Source organism: Falco cherrug, chromosome 3 (genome assembly GCF_023634085.1).
Source record: "Falco cherrug isolate bFalChe1 chromosome 3, bFalChe1.pri, whole genome shotgun sequence".
Classification (NCBI taxonomy): Eukaryota; Metazoa; Chordata; class Aves; order Falconiformes; family Falconidae; genus Falco; species Falco cherrug.
The window spans coordinates 110,543,098-110,559,919 of NC_073699.1; the positions used below are offsets into that span (position 1 = coordinate 110,543,098).

General features: G+C 43.6%; 1 protein-coding gene across 30 annotated transcripts in view; it reads left to right on the forward strand.

The window, feature by feature from the left end:
- EIF4G3 (eukaryotic translation initiation factor 4 gamma 3) overlaps positions 1–16,822 on the forward strand; it is a 148,313-nt gene that overhangs the window by 45,849 nt on the left and 85,642 nt on the right. For 23 of the 30 annotated variants that reach the window (XR_008731595.1, XR_008731594.1, XM_055706419.1 and 20 more), the window contains exon 3: positions 4,806–4,949. Coding sequence is in view for 27 of the 30 variants with exons in the window: in XM_055706419.1 (XP_055562394.1) it covers positions 4,806–4,949 (144 nt within the window). In the remaining 3 variants the exon portion in view is untranslated. The remainder of the gene's footprint in view (positions 1–4,805; positions 4,950–16,822) is intronic. The other 7 variants (XM_055706394.1, XM_055706405.1, XM_055706406.1 and 4 more) reach the window with 1 other exon arrangement.

Consider the following 16,822-nt stretch of genomic DNA (forward strand, 5'->3'; position numbering starts at 1 on the left):
ATGGAATGGAAAATCATGTGGCTTGCACTACGAGCCCCCAAAATCTCCCCAAAATAAAGTCAGAGGAACACATATTTCTGTAGGGCAGAGACAGGAGGTGAGGAAGAGGCAAAGTGTGATTTGTCAGATGAAATTTAAGTTTGTCTGAGAACTTTGTGATGCTCAAAGTTCCCAACAAAACTTTGGTAGAACCTCTTTCTCAATGAAATCATATTGGTATTAGAAAAAAAACACCTAACCTCATCATACATCATCTTAATTTATTTGATGTAGTAGATCATACAAATACTGATATTTGGTAGGTTGTTGATGTTGGTTTTGGGGTTTTTTGTTGTGTGTGTGTTTTTTTTTTTAATAAATAAATCCGGCAGTAGGATTATTTTAAAGCAAATCACAGAAATAACTGTTTCAGTGAACTGATCCTGTAATTTCATCCCCTCATCAATAATGGAGAATGCCATATCACAAGAGCTACGTTTGGACATAAAGATTTAGGTTTTGTCCTGTAAGCAGCTTCTTGTGTGGCATTTCCTAATTCTTTATATTGCAAGAAATTAAGGCAGTTACTCGTACATCTGCTATAAGATCCCCAACCTGTGGAATCTGGAAAGGGGAATAAGAATAAAATTTTGTTTCTGTTGTAAAATATTTCAAAGAAATACATTCAGAGAAGCTTTTTTTGACTTGGAGTTTGAGGGAAAGATGTTGAATTCTAACAAAGGGAATTGCACCAAAGGTGACTTTAAATGTCACAGGCCATGGTGTGTGCCCGCACCCAAAGCGACGGGGGCCGATTTCTATTGAAAATCAAATTATTATGGGCGATTGCTCAGAAGCAGATGTACTCTTCAAATTCAGCACAAGGCATGAGTTGAGAATCAGATAAGAAGAATAGCTATGTTAACGTACATCCAGTTCTTGCACAAATAACCTTTTTTTGGCAGATTATGGTGGAGGCTCATAGCTGCCTCGCTAACACACTGTGATCTCAAGGGCCGAAGCTTGGACCAAAAATACTTTGGGGTAGATTTTTATCAGCTAAGGAACAACATTGACTCCTGAGTGCGAGCTGATGGGAAGCGGGTGTTGATGTGATGCACCTGTTTGGACAGGAGTGCTCCGAAGTTGGGCAGCTGGAGCCTTGAGCGGAGTTTCTGCAGCACGGCTGGATCCAGCACTGGTTTAAATTGTCTGTGTTAATTGCAGCCTCACTGTGTCTCTTCGGAGCAGATACCACCTCGTGTCAGGTTGCCCGACTCGGTGCCAGCTGGTGGTAGAGAAGGTAATGAGGAAGTGAGGTGCTGAAGAACCTACTCGCCCCAGATTTTCAGTGACTAAGGCTTGGCTCCGTCGTTGACTTCTTTGGGTGTTCGTTTGGTTCCTTCTCTGCAGCGGGATGCTTGTTGGTGGCCCCCTGCTGATTTCACACCCAGCAGAGGTGCTGTGATTCGCCTTTGTGTCCTTTAAAGGGATCTTCCTACAACGAAGAGAATCCTGCAGAAAAGAGATTAGGGAGGATTAGCTGCTCCAGCCACCCTGTGCTTGAGGGAAGGATCTGGGTCAGGAGGCCGACTCGTCCCCCTGCCTGGCCGCGGTGGAGGCTGCACGGTGTGCAAGAGGGGTGCTCAGTTCCTGGGGTACTGGTAACACTGCTTTGAAGCTGTTCGGACCAGTCCAAGCAAATAAATTGAATGCTGGAAGGAAAGAGGTTCTGTCCAGGTCTGAACCCTTTTATTTTGGGGGGAGGGGGCTTTGTTTAGGGCAAGAGCAGTTCTTAATGATAAACAAATTAATGATAAACTGTTATCGTATCATGGCCAGGGCATTCCCCATAATCAAGGGGTGTCTGTGGCATGTCCCGTCCATTCTGGTGTAACCTGAATGTTTCATGGACATAACTATGTGTCTGAAATTATGCTTGGAGGGGGGAAGAGTAACCCAAAGCTTGTGAAAGATGCTAAAACCAAAAAGATGTAAGCTCAAAAGGAAAAGAAAGAATTCCAGCCTGAGTGTTTATTTCATGTTTCATTCATTATTTCCTTTAAAACACAGGATTAAGGTTTCTGGAAAACTAAAGGTTAGCCTATTGCTACTCAGTTAAGGCAAAAAGAAACTGATGCTCTAGCAAATTGGTATGTAATTTTGTGTGCTCATTTTTAGGGGAATAATTTAATCTATAGATTTAAGAAGGGTATTTGCTTCCATCATAATCTCAGACCAAGTGTATGTTCTACAGCATCCCATTTAATAAACAGAAAGCCACACCCCAGACACTGTGGGGGCAGGCATCCCAGAACAGAAATGATGAGCTCGTATAGTCTCTCCCTGGTTGGCTTTTTAAAAAATTACTGAACAGAGACATGAGTTCAGCAAGCTTGTGTTTGTCTTCCTTGATCACCTGTTAACATTCAAATCTGTATCTTACATTTCAGTTTATTTGTAAATAATTTGTTGTTGGAGCTAAGAGGAAGGTGTAGAAATACCTGCGTAGGTGGAACTGGCAAGAAAGGCACTCTGCTTTTGCTGGTGCTGGAAGGAAAACTGATCTTTCTTCTTTTTTTTTCCCATTTTTTTTTTCTTTTGGTGTGTTTTTTTCTTTGTTTTTTCAGTGTGTCCACTAAGCTAGACTTGGCTAATCTTAGGAAGTCCTACCAGGTCAGTGGTAGACTCCCAACAGATACTGTCCAAGTGTGTTGTTGCCAAGGTATCAAGCCGGTATGATTTTATGGTCGTTCTGTTGCATTAATTGGGCTTTCAAGCAAATTTTAATAGGTCCAGACCTGTGTCCGTAGTGGATTTGCTACTTGCCTCCTGCATTGCACAAGGGAATCTCACAGACCATCAGCTGCACAGCTTTCCTTTCAGTTTGGCTTCCAGATTTCATACCCAATTCAGAACAGCATTCCTTGCAGTCTTTAATTAACCTCCAGCCTGGGTTGTTTGCATGTTTTAATTTGTGAAGGGGACTCTTGGATGCTGATGCTAATCTAGGGTGTTATTCCTGCTGCCGTCCCCCTTGTCAAACGTTTGCATGGACTTGGGTGCTGGTGAAGATCAGAGGGGTTTGTGTGTGCACTTGTAAGTGTAGGGAGATGAAAGCTGGTGGTGTTTGAAGTACCACAGCTATTGCAGAATAACTTCTTTTTCTCCCCAAGAAGCAACATTCAAGGAGACATCTTGGTGATGAGTACGCATGCAACCTACTGATAGGGCTGTACATGGGAATGATTTCCTTGTATTTTGTGTTGCTTTTGCTTCCTTCCCCCCACCCCCCTCCTTAACTGCACTTTTTGATACCCATCATTGTATGTAGTCACTTCTAAGCACCAACTACTGCGTGATTGACATGACAAGTCTTTCAGGGTTGTCTTAGGAGTCATGTAAGAGGCTTTGATTTTCTCGGGGAATGGGACGCAGAAAGTTTTATGATGCTGTCTCTTCACGCTGGTTTCAGTTCAGCCAGCTGAGGCGGTGTGTGCACACCTGCCAGCCTAGATCAGCCAAAAAAAAAAAAAAAAAAAAAAATATTATTCCCCCTGAGGAAGGGACAGGAAGGATCCAGCTGGGGACAGAGGATGAGGTTCTCTGACTTGACCCACCCTTTTCTCTGATGAGCACAAGGATGCTGTAAATCTTCCCGCAGCGAACGATTCTGGACCATTTCCAAGCCTCAAGAAATTGCATGTTATGATTCTCATTGCCGGTGCAGCTGGTTTAGCGGTTTAGGTAATGCAATGACAGGCACTGATAGTTGGAATGCAATAAAATGACTTGGAAAATGCATTTAGTCGTGAACTCTGTGACTTTTGCTCTCATACTTTGGTCTCTTGGAGCGTGGTGCTGATACTCCGTTAAAAGATCAAGAGGCAGGAATTTCCTTCTGCCTGGAATTTACCAGTGCTGGGGAAATACATATGCACGCACATCTACCTACGCAGTGGCAAGGTCCCCTTTTAAACATGGTCTGTGTTGGTTTTTTAAGTGCCTATAACCAGGTGCTGCTTTTCAGCCAACAAAATACAGATTTGAGAAAAGGTCAGTGGGAAGCGACTGCTGAACTTCTATAAGCTTTAACCAAATCGTGAAAATGTAGTTGTATTGAATTGTTGGCGGGTGTCACCCAACAGTGATGTGATTATTTTTTTTTTCCCCCCCTTTGATTCTCCTTTTTTTTTTTTTACCATAGCAACTATATAAAGTGTATTTAAAACACTTCCATTTGGAGATAGTATAGTGGAGCAAGTATATGTGCCGTGAATAGGTTTTACAACATTTTGCTTCATGTGTTTAGATATTTATTTTTTTTCTAAGCTGAGAAAGGAGATAAGTGTATGCAAGAATTGCTTTGGTATTTCATTCTTTGCTTATGGCATGCCTTTCAGATAACAGGGCTTCTGTGCAGTCCTTTTTTTGCTTTTTGGAGGGGAGTATGCAGATTTTCCCTTTGTGTTTTTGGTCTCTGGTAACGTGTATCCCTTTGCAAAATCACAGTATCATTTGGTGTGGCTTGTAAACAGAAAGATTGCAAGATCCCAATATGAAGTCAAAATGATATTGCAAAGCAAGACCACGGCAGTAAAGCTCATCCAGGTCCTACGTATTTCTACCGGTGACTCCAGCTGGGTGCTCTTATTTTTTGATCCTTCTCCATCTTCTTGAGTCATACAAACAGTTAACTAGCTTGTACAGCGTTTCACTTAGATATTATTATATATATATGTATATAAAGATGCTGCTAGCTGCTTTCTTAAAAAGATTACGGTATCTATACAGATTGGATTACTAATACTATGTTTTACTAACAGTTTATCTCCACACAGGTAACACAAGTAGCAAGACAACCGGGTCCTCCTGCCCCATCCCCTTACACTGCACATGAAATAAATAAGGGACACCCAAATCTTGCTGCAACGCCACCGGGACATGCATCGTCCCCTGGGCTTTCACAGGTAAGACCTGGCACCGGAGCAGAGTGTTCCCAGCCTCCCTCTTTTCCTCTTGTCCGATTCTCAGCTTTGCTGCTCAAAACCAACATAGCTGTCTTGTCTGTGACCCATGTAGAAAACTTCATTAGTGAATATCTATCTGGCTCGAACCTTGCAGTGGCTTATAGGTAGCGCTCAGGTTTATTTAGGCATCAGTTCATTGTCAATTCTGTAACAGAAACTAAAAGCAACTTGAAAAATGGTAGGAAATGCTCATTGATGAGGAATGTGCTTCAGTGGTGGGTTAGGCTGCTGTGGGGCATGGTCTGACTTCCACTTTAAATGCTGTAAAAGTGCCTGATGTTCTCAGTTAGGAATTTTCTACTTCAGATGTTTTGTACAGGATGCTGTAATTCTGTAATTCTTCTAGGGAGTGGGACAGTAAAATGAATTACAAAAATGAATGCTAATAAAAAAAATGAAACAAAGGACTGATTGCAAAAGAAGTACAGAAGAAGAGATAAATAGGAGTTACAAGAATGGAGAAATAGCTTTTAGTAAGATGTGGAATGAATTGGTCTTTTTGTAGTCTTTATTAGATGAATATTCTACAGGGTTGATGTGAGAGTGGAGAAGCTTATCTTAAGGAAGGGGCAAAAGAGACAGGTTATGAGGTTTAGAAAGAGGGGAGATAAAAGGTGCAGGGTGGGGAAAGTGGGATATGTAAAACATTGAGGTTTGAAGTAGAGGAGAGCCTTGCGTTTCGTTTGCTCCTGTTCAGTTTGTGCTTGTTCATATCAATGGTACAAAGTAGGAAGATGCGAGTAGGTTGGCTTCGTGCTGAGCAAGGTGTGAAGTGGGGAGGCAAGGTGACAACTGAGGATGGGCTGGGGACGGCTGCGAGGCGGCGGGGAGAGCCTTGAGCGTGTTGCAGAGCTGGGAGAAGGCAAGCTTTCTAGTCCTCCTGCCGGCCTCTTTAATGTGGATGAAATATTAAACTGCAGCTGACCTTTTAGACGAGGAGATGCGTGAATAACAAATAAGGTCGCGTAAGGAGCACTTCACCTTAATATTACACATTTCTAGGTAAAACTTGGGGGGAAAACTGGGAACTTGTGGTCATGTTGAAAATGTGCAAACGCTCATCCTTTACGGAGTGGGAAATTAGAGGCTGAAGTATCTATTAAGTAGCTTGCAGGCAGCAGGCAGCAGTGTCAGAGCCATTTCTTGCACTCTTGCTGCATGGCTGTTGGAAATAAAGTCTCTGGTTTGAAGACTGAGCCTCACATAACAGAGGGAGGACGTAGCAGGGTTGCAGAGCAAACCCTAAAATGTTGTCTGGCTTGTGTCGTATATCAAGAAATTTAATTCCTGGTAAACCTCGTCAACAGACGGTAGCTAATCATGTGGCAGATAAGAGGGGAAGAAAGAGAAACTTCTAGTCAACCTCTTTAAAAAAAAAAAAAATTCTAATCAAGATTTTTTTTCTTCCCTTAATATTTTCCTGTTGAGTCAGTGCATACGTAGAGAGCAGGCTCTGTGCCAAATCACCACTCCAGCCAGCGGGGAAAACGCTTGTTTCCTGTTCTGCTGGCTCTTATCGTCTTGGAAATGAGTGGCGGATTGTGTCACTCTGGTGCTGCTAGCAGGAGCGGTTTGACCTTACGTCCTCCATGTCAGCTGAGGATCCTCGAGGGCTCTAGGAAGATATTTGTCCTCTGACTCTATGGGGCTGGCCCTTGTGTGCTTAGTGAGAGGAAGAAAAAGCGAGATCCAAGGTTATATGCCCGGCGAAGCGTCCGTCATTGAGTGCTTTTGGGACTGCAGAGGAGTGAGGTCTGGGGAGCTTTCCCCGAGTGACTCCTTCAAAGCTGGGATTCGGTAGCAAAGCAGCAGAAATAGTGGTTTCTGTTCGTTCACAGCACGCACTTGCCTCTGACCAGGTATCTTTGTGTTGTGGCATCCCATCAGTTGACTCTCTCACTTGCAGCTGGAGGTGATGATGCAGAATCAAAAGGGAAGTGCCTACGCTTGGGACACTTCCACCAGTAAGGCTTAAAAGGGGTCCAAGACTTTTGATGTAAGCAGTTACAGGATACAGTGTCCCCAGAGAAAGTTTTCTGTACCCCTGAACTATTAGAGGTTTGGGTAAACTTAAGTGTTTTGGGCTTTTTTAATACTAGAATTCTGAGTATTCTTATGTATGTCTCACGTCAACCCCTGTCAGGTGTTGAGTTTCAGTATTATATTATGGTAAGAAATTCCCCAGCTGAGTGTGGAGTGTTGGATGAAATTATTACCTTTTCATTGCATCTCTCATTTGTCCTCTGTGGGTTTCGTTGAATGCCCTCGTTGTGTATTAAGAAACGAGGTGAGTGGAAGTTTCCAATTTCCAGACGGCTCGCAGCTTTGTGAACATCTATCATGATTTCATTTATTTGCTTTCTTTTAGGTGAACAATCAAAATCCTTTAAAGCTCTCATCACTTGAAAGTTTTTTCCGTGCTGAAATTGTTCTTTCTCTGATTCTTGCATCCCTTAAATCCTGCTGTTTCCCTTTTGAGATGAAGGGACCTGAGCTGACATGGTGTTCTGATGAATGGGTTATTACTGATTCCTTTAACAGCAATGTAACACTTCACAAACTATTCTGTATCTTGACAACCTACGCTTTGTTGGTGATTGAATGAAGGTTGTCTTTGCATTTGTCCAGTTGTGTCTAATGGGTTGTGTTTGTGCGTGGCGAGGGGGGTGTGTGTTCTGGCTTAGAGAGCGTAGTTAAAAAAGTAAGGAAGAGACCTCTTCGTTTGAAACAGAATCTGATTAAGGGGTTGATTTCTCCACCAGAACCGTGACTTACTGAATACTCATCAAATTGAGTCTTTCCAAGATAAGACTGCTGTTTAGGCAGCAGTGATTGAAAATATTTATGTATGTTTTGGGGCTTTGGGTATCACTTAGGTCTAAAAATAATGTTGCTAGTGGTAGAATATGTGTTACTTGCTCGTGCAATCACAAATTACTGAGTGCTAACTCTTGGTCCAGCGCTCAGCAGAGAGGTCAGTCCCTTGCTCATTCCTAGCAGGCATCTCAGCATCGCTCCTCTTGGAGCTCACAGTCGCTTACCGGTTTCTTCTAGTGGGGATCTTGCAGAAACCGTGTTGCGAAGGAGAATGGAGGGTTAATAAGTGCTGTGGTTCTGCAAATGGTCCCCTCTCTGTCCTGGCAGCTCTAAAGTTGCCTGTTCCAGTAAGTCTGGGTGATGGGTGATTAGGTAATACCTTAACATGCTGGTAAGTGATAAAAGGAACTACTGTCCCTTACAAAAGCTGTGGGCACTGGGACCTGGAGCACTTCGTAGAGCCCTGCAAACTTCTGTGGGACAAGAGGACAGCATCATGTTGAGTCATCTGTAAGAGAGGCTTTGGGAACCGCCGATCAGGAGGTGTGTGGGATATTGCATGTCTCCTGTGGGAAGGAAAGTCAGGTGCAAATGTATGTGGTACCTTTGTAGCTGGCTTTCCTTTAACTTTATTTAAATAAACAGAAACAAATGGTCATGCGGTGCTGTGGTTTGGTGTCTTTCTTCTACCTTTTCCATCTGACATAGCCAAACCAAGAGCAAGGCTTGCTGTTTGACTTCCTCCAAAGTCTTTCAGAATGACCAGCCGCTGGCACTTTACAAAAACCAATTCTGAAGGGCAGCAGCAAAATGGGAAGAGCTTGGCAGTGATGTGAAATGGTCCCACACCCCCGTCGCTGCAGCAAGAGACAGTGTTTCTGCTTCCCAAATTCCAGGGCCTTGAAATCATACTGCTGCTCTCAGGAATGTGTTGAACTCCGCTGGCGTTGGGGAATGCAGAGCACATGTTGCTGCAGTGATGTTATGGCCAGATGTGGCCCCGTGTACATAAAATTCCATATTTCTGCTGTTCCTTGCATGGAAGAGCCCCTGGTACCAACTGGGAGAGGAGGGGTGCATCTCCTTTGCCTCCTGTCTTGGCTTGCAGGCTTCAGAAGTAGCTTGTTTGAGAAAATTCGCTTTCTCAGCATACAGAGGGAAGCAGAAATCATTGAAAAGGAGCAGAGAAGTTTCTCCTTGAATGTAGCTACTGGATCAAGTTATCCTGAGATCAGACAGGGCATGGATTTACAGTGTGCCAGGCACCGCAGGGTAACTGCTTGCCTGAGCACACCCATCCCATGATGGATGTGAGATAGCCCAGTGCAAGTAGTGCAGGCAAAGAGCGTTCACACAGGCAGTTAACACAAAGCAGCTGAAACGCTGTAAATCTGCCCCCCACTCCGGCTTTATGTTGCAGTAATTTATGGTGTGGCCGTGTTAAGACAGGAATAACAAGAAAGTGGAGCTCTTCCAAAGCAACCAGACTGGGGTTTGGAAGGAGGCAGCAGGAAAATGCTTCCCTCTGTCCAGTGAGTGATGAAAAGAGGAGGAGAGGGCTCCTCCAGTTGTACCGTGAGCAGGAGGCAGCATCCGAAGCTTAGGATATCAGGAGAAGACCATTTCATCCCTCCTGGTGACCTAGGAGTGTTTTGAAGGATCCCAAGGAACAAGTGCAGTGGGTTCTGGCGCGTGAGCTGAAGCAACACAAGAGGGGGGAATGGTTTGGAAAAGACTCTTGGCTTTCTCCGCCTCAGCTTTAAAACTGCGGGCTGTGATGTGCATGCTGAGGGATTCTTTTAGCCTGGGACCACAGTATGTAAAACACCGACCAACCACGCTTGGAACAAATTGCCAGGAATTTCCTCTGTAATCAGGGAAATGTTTAGTTCTCGTTAAGAACACGCTGTGCACTGAGCAGATCGGCGCTTCGTGCCCATGGCTACCTCTCAGGCTAAAATGATGAAGTACCCAGTGAGCAGAGGACCCTGTGGCATCTATTGAGACCTGACTCCGAAGCTGTTTTAGTTACTGACAGCCGTGTTTAATACCCTTACCGTTTCTACCAACGTTGAGATACATCTGCAGAAAACAAAAGTGCAAGAGAACTGACTTCCCAGCATCTTGGTGTACAGAGATCTTGACTTCTAGGTGGCTGATTTAAATCCAAACCAGATTGTACTAGCTGAAACTTGTTACCATCTGGTTCTTTGCCTTAAGTGAAAAGAGTTTTGTGGTCTCATTCTGGTCCTCAAAAAATGTCACCATTGCTAAATTAGCGTTTGTAATAGCAGTGAGGCATTCCTTGGTACCTTAAGGTCTGGGAATCTGTGCCAGGAAGCGTGTCTGTGTGCCATCTGTGGCATGTTTATAGGCAATCCCCAAGCCCCCCCTTTATTATCTTGGATCCTTTCTCCAGGAGCTGGAATCCTGTTAGAACCGTGCTGTTTATTCAATACTTCCCTCTCATCATTTGTAGCCCAATTTTACGTTTTAGATGTTTTTAATAAAGTGACATTTACTAACGGATTGGAAGGGAAGGAGGAATGTAATTGCATCGTAACTTTGCCCGTTTGTGCCCTGTAGTAAGCTGGGTGCCCTGGGATGTGGTTGAGTGTTAACGGTGGCTGCTCACCCCTCGTGCTGGTGGCAGCTGCCTTCTGTGCCTTGTTACCGGTGAGCGACACGTTACGCTCCTCTTCCCCCAAGTGCAGCTATTCCCCGTTAATCGAGTCCGCGTATACTTTGCTCAGAAGTAATCTGCGTGAAGTCAGGTAGTAAACTTCCACGGCCCCTGGACCACAAGGGGCTCCCTAATTTTATTTTTATTTTGTTCAGACACCCTGCCATTTCTGCCTTTTGAGAGCATCTTTTGTAGACACCTTGGTTGGAGTCAGTTCTCTAAGCTTTGCAGGGAACTCGTCACCCAGAGAGTTTTTCCATCCAGGAACCTCCTTGTTCTATGTCAGGTGCCGTTAGAGCGGATTTCATGCCGATTAAAACCCGTGGAATCCTGTAACGTGTCGAGCAGGTACGGTTGTCAGTCAAGGTATTAATTATCAATCATCTTCGTGGCCACGCTGATGTGGACACAGAATGAAAGATTCAATTCTCCATGCGTTAAGTGAAGAAATCGGGGCTGGACCAGCCCAGGGAGGAGTTTGCATGTGCGTGCTGCCCCTCCGAGCGGTGGATTTCAGCTTCTTGGGTCTTCTGGCCATACCAGATAATGAGGATAAAAAGAATTTAAGCAACTAAACTCCTGATAGTGCTTTGTGGGCAAGAAACCTGCCTTCTGGACACATGTGTTAATGTTTTCGGGGTTTTTTTTTTTCTGAGCAGTCAAGAATTTGACCTCTCGTGCTTTTCTTCTGTGTGCTTCCATACGTCCAGGTTAGGCTTCTTTGCAACCCCTATTTTTAATGCAGCTCACTAATTCGGAGCTTGCAGGAATATATGGCTGCAGGTGGAGATTTGAAAATGCGAGTTATTTAATGGCTGATAAATCCAGGAGAAGTGTAATCTTCTTTGGGCCTTTGTGTTAAAGACCTTCTGGAAGTGCAGCTGAACTCTCTGTTTTGTAATAGGATTAGTAGGTTTTTGATTGGGTTAATAACGCTGGGAATATTTGCTCATATAACGTATTTCATTATTTTTGATTCATTGCTGTGCCTTTTTACCTCATTAGTTTAAATCTGAGCAAATCTGCACTGGAAGTGGAAAGCATGTCTGTGTCTCAGCACCTGCTACCAGGGTCGTTTGTGGAGGGGTGCCCAACCTGATGGGGGTCTGCTAATTTGGGGAGAGCAGCTGGGTGTAAGAAGTGCAGGAAGGGAGATCTGGGATAGTGGGAAGGCATAATGTGCCTTCAGATGCTGATTAATGCTGTTAACTTTAGTAATTATTTAACCTTGGAAACAGTTAAAGGCACAACGTAGGTGGGATGAATGAATTCGGTTTAATATTTGTGCATTTCAGAAGGGCTAGAAGCAGCCTTTAATTCTTCCTTTTTCTAACAGGGAAAGGAAAGAAAGGAAAATCCGTTACAATTTTATCATGTACGTGTGCAAAGGGAAGATTGCAGCACAAATACTGAGTCTGGCCGGGACTAGGTCTGCTTGCAGACCTGCTCCCTCGCTGCTGCTCCTGCGTTTTGCAGTGGATTGCTGCTTTGAGAGGTGTGTTTAATACTTCTCTGTGTGGTCTTGTTGCCCTGAGGGGGAAGATACATATTTTTTTTCTACTGCTGCTTGAGCTTTTTCTTTCAGAAGGGACCCTGGCCTGGTTCAGAGTCTGTCCTGGGCTGTCCACCTTGGTGTAAACTGAGTTATTTTGAATAAAAAAGCTCTCACAGTAGGTGTGTTGGCCATCCGGCGCGTCCTGGATGCATGATCTAGCGGGAGAGTTTTCATTTGGTTTGTGATACAATTGTGAATCAAAAGCAGCTTTAAAATTGCCAGTAACTTTCTTTTTTTAGGGGGTGGGGTGTGAAATAGCGTTTTTAATAGAAAATCAAACTCTTCTGTTAACTGTCTTAAAATTCTGCAAATCCCTTTCTTCAGGACTTTTCCGTGCATGTTTTCTTTTCTCACAGTCATGTGGACTGTGCTTTATTTTGATGTTTTTCAGACTTTACCACTTGTCGAACCACATTTTTCTTCATAATGCAAGAAGACAAAATAATGTGAGGCAACTTGCCATTTTCTTATGTTTAATAATTTCTATTCTGGTATTCCTTCTGCAATAATACCTTCTGTTCTGTGCGACTTAATGGATGTTTTCTTGCATGCTCCAGAAAATACATAGTTTTTAAACAAACACAATGTGTTGCAGAAGGCAATATGTCCCAATAAATGCCAAAGTCAGCAAAAAAAGTCAGAGCTTTACACGGTCTGTATTTTATAACCATAGAGGGCATAAAATATCCCTGCAACTAGATCAAACTGGGGAGAAAGAGACACTGAATTACTGGAGTGTGCTGTTAGCTGTTGTGCCAGGCTGGGGGACTGAAGAATAAGCTCTGGAGCCATTTTTTTTTAATATTTATATATATATATAAGGAGCACAAGAGGATGTGATGGCTACGGAGCGGTAATTCCACTTCTGGCTCCTTGTGGCCTGGAAGGGCTGTGCCCGTGTTCTCCATAGACCCCTCCTTACGGTGCCGTTAGAAACCGGTGATTTATTTAGTTGCTTTAAACGGTCTGAATTAGCACAAAGCTGTATGCAGTGGTATTTCTGGGCTTCAGTGTAACGGAGTAAAATGGAAATGGAATGTTTTATTTGATTGCTGCCATGGTGTCATAAAAAGGTTGAGGTTGAATGAGAGATGGAGATCATCTCGCTGGAGCGCCTGCTCAAAGCTGGGTCGGAGCAGGTTACTCTGGACCATGTCCACTTGGGTTTTGAGTATCTCCAGGGATGGAAACATCCTTAGAGAGAGATGGAAGGTGACAAATTATGGAGCTTTTTTGTCTTGGAGGAAAGTAGGATAAAAGCTGCAAACATGTGGTTTGACATCAGCGTGGTGTAGGGGTCTCAGCTGACTGCAGGTTGTGTTCCTGAGCACAAGTATTCATCCTCAAAGTTCATGTTCTGGTTAAAATGGGACAAAATGGTACAGGACAAGCGAAAGGCATGTTGTAAATGGAAGGGTGTACCCGCTAAGATTCACAGATCCGCTTCCAGCAGCGGAGATGTTGTATTTCTGCCCCCAGCACACATAGACTTGCACATACATTCTTTATTTTTGAGTACCCTTATTATGGGAAATACTAATTCACTTAATTATGTAATGGTCATTACCAGACCACCCCCAGGCTGTGGGCCATGTGCTGCAGTCAAGGTGGGGACTGTAATTTCAGTCTCTGTGAGGAGCCAAGTTAAATCCATGCTAGTATTTACAGATATTATGAAATAATAATCTACTGTGACATTATCCTTGCTCTCGTGCCTTTGTTAACAACAGTTTTGAATCTAGGCACATTCCATGTTGATAGATGAAGTAACAAAAGTGTCTTTGGGAGGGGGACAGCGGCTAGCAGGACATCTGTGCACCTTGAGGTCTCAAAATTACACTTGTTTAAATATTTCACTCTGCATCTTTAGCTGACCCACATCACTGCAGTCTAAAATTTGGTAGGGGCTTACCGGCTTGAGTGTCTTACCTTTTTTTAAAAAGCAAAAAGATGATTGTTTCCTCCCCAAAGCTTTGTGTTCTGTTTACCTTTGCACTAAGGGACAGTTGCATCCCACAGTATAGCTGCTGGTAAAATAATTGCAATTATTATGTTAAAAACGTAAGGTAAGCCTGAACTGGGGAGGTGGCGCCTCAAGAGAGGGACACTTTCTGTCTTGCTTTTCCTTTTCACCCTCTTCCTTTGTAGCATCCCTGCAAGAATAGTAACGACAGTGTCTTAAGCAGGAAGGAAGGGAGTGCGTATCTGGTGTCTGTGTTGTCCTTTGCACAAACTCTCTTTGTCCGAGGAGGAGGAAACCACGTTTCCTTCGCTGCCTTCCCTCAGTGACAATCTGATTATTCATGTTAAAGTAGGAAAAATGCCTGTAGCTCTGCAGTTAATACGTGGGATTCTCTTTCCTGGCTCAGCTTGCTGCTTTTGCCCCTTCAATGCATGAATGTTAAATCATACGAAGCCCTAAAAAAAGTGGTTAAAAATCTAGCAGGGCAGGTAATGACACAGCTGATGCACCCAGAGACAAACTGCTGCAGAAGAAAAGGATAACAGTGGTTGAGCCACATTTGTGGGAGAAGTAATTCCTCTTGGGTCAGGGTATTTGTATCCATTTAAAGGCTGAGTTTACAAACATGGGGAATGCTGAAGGTTGGGCTTGTGGAAAAAGGGGGGAGCAGAAACCAGTATGCTTGCAAGGAGGGGGACCAGTGAGGATGCCGACTGCTGCAAGCAGTGCAGGCTCTTCTCTGCTTGTTCTTCTTGTCTGTGGTTTGGTGACTCCCTAAAGTCAGGCACGACACCTGGAGCTAACAATCATCTGGCATTTTGAGGAAACAGCTTTTGAAAAAAAAAATAAATATTTAAATAACCGCACCAAGCAGTCACAGTCCTTGCTTGCTCTTTGCTTCCATCCAAATCCAAACCTCGAAGCTTCCTAGTAAATCCAACATGCAAAGATTTTGTACCAGTTGTCACAAGTTGGTCCCATCCCAGCCCCTTCCTTCATCAGGAGCTGGGTATTTGCGCTGTAATTGTGTTAAATTCTGTTTTTAAGTGGAAACCCTTAATCTGTACAACCTGTTCAGTGTCAGAGAAGAGCTCTGGCATCATTGATTTTAATGGGGATTTGAATATTCCAAGTAATATATACCAATATGTGCAGAAAAACAGTGTTTTGAAGTTACTGATGCATCTTACAGGGTAGCAGCACTGGCTTATAGAGAGTCAGCAAAGTAGAACTGCCGTGTATTTTTTATTTTACGGGGCTGCTGTTGATGAGGACAAGCTGATTTCAGTGATGTTAGATAATATGCAAATGAGCTGCTTAAAAAAAAATATTGAAATTCTTGATGTGATGTGTACCAAAACCATGCATATTTGAACACGTAGCTGTGAATGAGGACTTCTATTTAACCAGAATAATCTGGTAGCATGTTTGATGATACGCAGTTGAAGTATCATTGTGAATAACGAAAGCCAAACTGTGAGCATTTAGAGGGAAATTGTCCTTGTTTATTGGTTCAGTCATCACTGTGCTATTTTTAAAGCTGTAAAGCAGGGATAGCTCACAGGAGTAGTGTGAGAATATGCTTTTTTGCATTATTTGAGAAGGTACTGTGTAAAAAGAAGTCTGAAATGAATAAATTTAATAATCCAGGTTTCTCCGTCATCGTTTGTAATATTTGCAGATGAGCTGGTTCTATATATTACAGATACTACAGGTTTTTTTCCTACCATGCTCAAATTATTCACGTTATACAAGCCAGACAGCAGCTTCAAAGTCTGCCGTGACCCTGTTCTGCTGACTGCAGGGCACACCGGGAGGGAAAAAAAAAATGATGATACGTTTGAATTACCTAGTTACCAAAATAGTAATAAAAATCAAGTATGTTCCAAAGAAATATGCAGGAGCTGAGTAATGTCACGCTTGTGTTCAGATGCAGGAACTAACCTGAGCTGGTTGCAGCAGGGGTTTCCAGGTGTTCTGGTGACATTGGTCCGTGTCCAAGGGAATGCTTCTCGATGTGTCAAGCACGGTTCACTCCTGCAGGGTTTCTGTGCGCTGCTTTGGCACTTATTTCTCTTTCCCCGCAGGTCCTTATTGCTTGTACATGCAGCTGTTTGGAGGGCTGCTGAAATGATGTAGGTAGTGTAGTTTTGTTAGGCATTTGTCACCAAGGTGGGTGTTTCTAGCTTGGCAACATAACCCTGAGCAAAAGTAAGACTAAGGGGGGCAGAGGGAGACTGAGAAGGGCTCATGTGGCTGGTTTGGCTTCTCATGGTGTTGATCTGTGAGTGCAGCTGGATTAAAAGATCTAATTCTTTGCTATCTGAGCTCTTCCCACACGTTGTTAACTCTGTGGTGAAGTGGCTGAATCCTGGGCAACTCCAGAGATGCCACCGTTGGGAGCCCAGTTAATGTAGTTAAAAAAGGATTTTATTTTGTCCGTTGCCAACATACTAATTTTAGGTCAAAGCTGCTTCACCTCCAGTTCAGTCATCTCTGCTGCAGCCCCTGGGAGGCTGGTAAGGGGGACAGTGAGAGCAGGAACCTCTTCATCCCTTTCACTTGATGCTACCGTTGTTCATAAGTCAGCACCCGGATGGAAAAACGAGCCTTTCATTAGCGCTGTGGCTTCTAGGCTGTAGCAGTAGGAGATTCTGGGCTGTTCCCAGATGCTCTGGCTGTAGCTGTTATCTCTGCCTTGCAATAATACTGCTTTTCATAATCAGAAAAAAAAATACCACCTTGCTGCAACATTCAATCTGGAAGTTTCAAACCTTTTTGCAGTCTCCTGAAGC